Source organism: Pseudochaenichthys georgianus, unplaced genomic scaffold (genome assembly GCF_902827115.2).
Source record: "Pseudochaenichthys georgianus unplaced genomic scaffold, fPseGeo1.2 scaffold_693_arrow_ctg1, whole genome shotgun sequence".
NCBI classification, from domain to species: Eukaryota; Metazoa; Chordata; class Actinopteri; order Perciformes; family Channichthyidae; genus Pseudochaenichthys; species Pseudochaenichthys georgianus.
Window position 1 is genome coordinate 25,393 of NW_027263247.1, and position 5,222 is coordinate 30,614.

General features: G+C 41.2%; 1 protein-coding gene across 1 annotated transcript; it reads left to right on the top strand.

Annotated features, from left to right (window-relative positions):
* The first annotated feature begins 3,022 nt into the window (after positions 1-3,022).
* LOC139433599 (tripartite motif-containing protein 29-like) lies at positions 3,023-4,024 on the top strand. The gene has a single exon (XM_071202665.1). It carries the CDS (start codon positions 3,023-3,025, stop codon positions 4,022-4,024), a length of 1,002 nt encoding a protein of 333 aa, XP_071058766.1.
* Positions 4,025-5,222: the final 1,198 nt, after the last annotated feature.

The following is a 5,222-nucleotide window of genomic DNA, read 5'->3' on the forward strand; positions in this document are numbered from 1 at the left end:
ACGCACCTGATCATGTGTCGTGCTTTTGAGAGTTTAATGCAATTATATACTTTTTTTAATTGTTATTTAGGAGATTTCATTGGAAACTCAAGTCTGCAGTGAGTGTTTGTAATTGACATTAAGATATAAACAGAACTAAGACAAATACAAATGTAATAATTTACTTTTAAATCCATTCTGAAAGTGTGTGAGCTTAATTGTATGTACTAAACGGAGTATTTTCTGTTGGCTCAAGGACAGATTTGATCAGTGAGTGCATTTGAGATACTTGTACTTTACTTGAGTATTCTCATTAAATGCTACTTTATACTACTGCTCTACTACGTTTTGGAAGCTAATGTCTTACTCCTTTACTACTTTATGTACACTTTTACAGATTTATTTACTATTTACTTTACAGATTACAGATTTTGACACACAATATTTAGCCAAAACTATTAAAACATGATTATTCAGTATAGATTAAACCGTCACAAATTATATTAAACTAACTAAACCATGAGTGTGATAAAAGGAAATGAATTGTTAAAAAATATTTCACAGTTCCAGCTTCTTAAATGTGACGATTTGCTGCTTTTGCTGTTCTTTACTCCAAATACTTTAAGTACATTATCCTTATTATATACTTTGACTTAAGTACCAATCTTGATGCAGAACTTTTACTTAAAACAGTCTACAGTCTGGTATTAGTAATTTTTCTCATGTAAAGTATCTGAATACTTTTTCCACCACTGGACTTTATTTATGTAAACTGTAGTATGTGTTCATGTGCTTCAGTGTTGGTGTGTAGGCTGAATATGCTTCATGAAAAGCAGGTTTTACTATAAATAAAATCCTAAATATCTTGGTTTCTTCTTTTATAAGGTCACGTAGTTTTGTTGTCTTAGGCCACGTTTACACGGAGACGGAACGGGTTGTATCCGCTACAGTTCTCTATCGCAGTGCTTCTCAAAGTGTGGTCCGCGGACCACTGGTGGTCCGTGACCGCCCCCTAGTGGTCCGTGAGTATATTGGTAACATTTCACATTTGAAATACATAAATACATTTCAGTTTTCCGCACTCTCACGGGAATATCTCCACAATGGAGCGAGGTTAAGTTTAACTTTTCATTGCATGATATAGCCCAGAGCAACACCTTCATCACACATGTTGCCACTTGTTTGTACCATTTTCAGGCGATTTGTAATCTGTTCTAGGAAACGATGTGTTTTTTGATATTTGTGGAGTTAGGTGGTCCGCGAGTGTTCTTTTATTGGTTAAGTGGTCCTTGGTATGAAAAAGTTTGAGAAACACTGCTCTATCGTATGGACGGTTCACACGAGGCCGTAACGGAACCGCGGAAACGGAGCCCTCAAACGATAACGGCTCCCAAGGTGGGTAGATCTGCGGAGGAAACGCTCTGGAGGGCCAAACCATGGATGTATAATAAGAACTGGATACAGCGTCGGAGGCGGGGTCTCGTTCTTTCCTAGAGCTGCTCATTGGCGAATGAGGACAAAATGGCCCAACTTTTGAGAGAGTGAAACGTCACAGATTACCCATCATGCCTAGCTGTCAGAGCAGAAGAACCCTAAACCATAAATAACCATAATAAACTAAGCTTTAGTTAACTCACCAAAAGTAGATGACTTAAGACAAATAAATAATAAAAGGATGTAATGAATGAAAATAAATAGCCAAACAGTGTTTTTTTGTCCTGCATCTGAGTGTGCAGAGAAAAATGTAAACAAGAAGATTATATTGCTATGTCCAGAAGGCACGCTGACAGCCAACTAGCCAGAGTGTTATTTAGTTACCGTGTGACTCCTGAGAGTACAACAGGCCTATCACCAGCAGAGCTGCTTCTCGGGAGGAAGCTACGTTGCTGTCTGGATTAAATTCATCCAGATCTGAGCATGAAGGTGAAAGACAAACAGGAAAGACAAACAGGAAAGACATGACAAAAAGGCAAAGGGGCGCTGGTTCAAAACAGTTTAGGAACTGGGGCAGTATCTATAGTAACGCAGTGTAGGCGGAGCCGTGACGTCATGTTCAGAAAAACAACACAGCCGTTAGCTGTTAGCCCTCAGAGCTCACAGCTCCTCATATCTGTTCAGAAACTGGACAAAAGTTAAACAAGTACAAACCACAGACTGCCTGTGTCATGGAGAATACAGTCGCTGGTTTATTTATGTCTGTATAGGCCGTTGTTGTGAGTGTGGACGGTCGGAGCATATAGTGCGTTAGCTTAGCCGATCTCCATTCAGACAACACGCATTTTAAAAGGTTTTTCGCCTGCTGTGGAGTCTATTTTTATATAACATTACAAGATTCTTATTATTACATTATATGCTTATTGTGCTCATGAGATTGCTATGACTATATAAATAGACACAATCACTAATCCCAGGTTCTGATGGGTTAGATACCAACGAGGGGAATAGTCAGAAGAAAGTTTAGCTTGCAATATTGAAAGTAGCAAGGTTGAGTGCAGAGACTGAGAGAACACAAAGAGGTAGTCAGAACTAGGGTTGCAAAGGGGCGGAAAGTGTCCGGTAAATTTCCGGAAAGTTTCCATGGGAAGTTAACCTGGGGAATTTTGGAAATATTCGATGCAAAATTCAACAAAAAAACAGATTTCTTTTTTAAAACATTTTTTTTTAAAGTAGAACAGAACAAGTTTTAATTATTTGATTGAACAATTACATTTTGTAAAATGGAGAAGTCAGAGTGAAAAGGACACAGAACGTATACAACAGGGTGTGGCACATAAGAAAGAGAGAGTAATTATAAATTAAGGTTTGGCTCCATATGCTGGACATATTGTATATTATTTTAGTCAGAACTAGAACCACTGTGTTCAAATTTAGAACTATTACATTTAACACATATTTGTATATTTAAAGCATTACACTTAAATAATTTTGATCAGAAGTACAAAACGGATTAGTAATTAATCCATAATAATTTAAAGAATCGTTAGAGTGTAAACAGATAGGGAAAAACACATGTGTACACTCAAACAATTTGCATGTCTGGATTATGGACAGGGCATTGCTCCAGTCTCATTATGACGCAGCTCCATTAAAGAAACACAAGCTGGTGGAGCCCTCCGAGGAGCTCCAGGAGAACATCTGCTCTCGTCACGACGAGGTGAAGAAGCTGTTCTGCCGCACTGATCAGCAGAGCATCTGTTCTCTCTGCTCTGTGGACGAACACAAAGGCCACGACACGGTGTCAGCTGCAGCAGAGAGGACCGAGAGGCAGAGAGAGCTGGAGGGGAGTCGACTCAACATCCAGCAGAGGATCCAGGACGGAGAGAAGGAGGTGATGCTGCTTCAGCGGGAGGTGGAGGCCGTCAACGGCTCTGCTGATAAAGCAGTGGAGGACAGTGAGAAGACGTTCACTGAGCTGATCCGTCTCATGGAGGAGAGAAGCTCTGACGTGAAGCAGCAGCTCAGATCCCAGCAGGAGAGAGAAGTGAGTGGAGTCAGAGAGCTCCAGGAGAAGAAGCTGGAGCAGGAGATCTCTGAGCTGAAGAGGAAAGACGCTGAGCTGGAGCTGCTGTCTCACACAGAGGACCACAACCAGCTTCTGCTCAGCTACCCCTCCTCACTGCCAGCCCTCAGTGAAGCTCCACACTCCTCCAGCATCAACATCCGTCCTCTGAGCTACTTTGAGGACGTGACGGCGGCCCTGTCAGCAGTCAGAGACAAACTACAGGACGTCCTGAGAGAGGAATGTACAAACGTCTCACAGACTGAAGTGGAGGCTTTACCGTCAGCAGCAGAGCCCGCCTCCAGAGCTGCTGGGTTCTTCACATATTCAGGAGATCACATTACAGCTGCACTAGGTCAGAAACCAGAGGAGACTGTGAGGTCCACCTTAAGACGGACCACTTTTGGACAAGATGTCCTCTCCATTAAAGACAGCTCATTGTGGAATAGCCTCCCAACTGAGATACGGGATTGTCCCACTCTCAATAGCTTCAAAGGTCAACTCAGAGAATGGAGGAGAGACAAACAGACGTGCGAGCACCGCTAAATGCACTTTAACACAGGGGTATCTCCTCTTGCACTTTATGTAGCTCTCGTGTCGTCTCTTGCACTTTATATGTCGTTGCTGCTATACTGTATTACCATGTGGTAAATACTTACGTATGCTGTTCTTGCTCTCTTGCACTTTTTGCATATCATGTATTTGTTTTTGCTATGTTTGTGAAGTGTAATTTTCTTAAATGTTTTTATGTGAGGGACTGCGGATGGAAATGAGCTCAAAGCGAAAATCTGGCATATTTACGCTTGACACATTTTATTCTTTTAAGTGTTCGTTGATATGCATTGTCCCTGCTAAATAAACGATTATATTAAAGGGTTAGTGCTAATGAAAAAGGACGTTGAGAATGTGGTGCTCAGTGGGGACGAGTTGGAGGAGCCAGCAGCTACAGCAGCTACAGAAGCTGCAGCAACAGAGATGGTCCATGTAACGGTGGGAAATACAAGTCCAGGGAAGAGACAGTCAAGAAGAGAGACTTAGTTGCCCAGTTACCTTAAAGCAGGGGTGTCAAACTAAATTTCATCGCGGGCTACATTCGCATAAAGGTTGCACTGAAAGGGCCGGTTGTAACTATATAAATAATATATAATATATAAATATAAAATAATGTATTATATTACATGATTGCCTCTAAATTGGATTATTATCGGATAGGATAATAGCTTAGTAATTAATTACGTCTGAATGCAGAAGTCCAGGGCAAATCATTGCAAGTCTCTTCAGTGCGCATGTCACACAACAAGATGCATTGTGGGACATGTAGTTTATGGGCAACCTGCTTCTGTAAATCAGCATGTAACCGTATAATAAACTTATTATATTCTTTGCAAGCTCTTGCGGGGCCACATAAAATGAAGTTGCGGGCTGGATTTGGCCCCCGGGCCTTGAGTTTGACACCCCTGCCTTAAAGAGTTCCAGCTGAGCTAAGAAGGGAATAGATAATACTGTTGTTAGCCACCTGTTAGGTTTAATGAAAAAGAAAAATGTTACAATGTTCTGGTTGGATGCATATAACCTGCTTGAGGGGAAGGGGATGTTGTGTAAAGGTCAAATATATATTATATGTTAGTTCACCAGTCCACTAGGTGGCACTGATGTTGTTGCCGTTCACAACAGGCATAGCAGAATAACTGTGGGCTATGCTATGTTAATCTAAAATATGTTGTGACCCTGAGTCACAGTTCTG

Bases quoted from the DNA above. Each gene is read 5' to 3' on its own strand.
- LOC139433599 (XM_071202665.1), top strand. From the start codon at position 3,023: ATGGACAGGGCATTGCTCCAGTCTCATTATGACGCAGCTCCATTAAAG.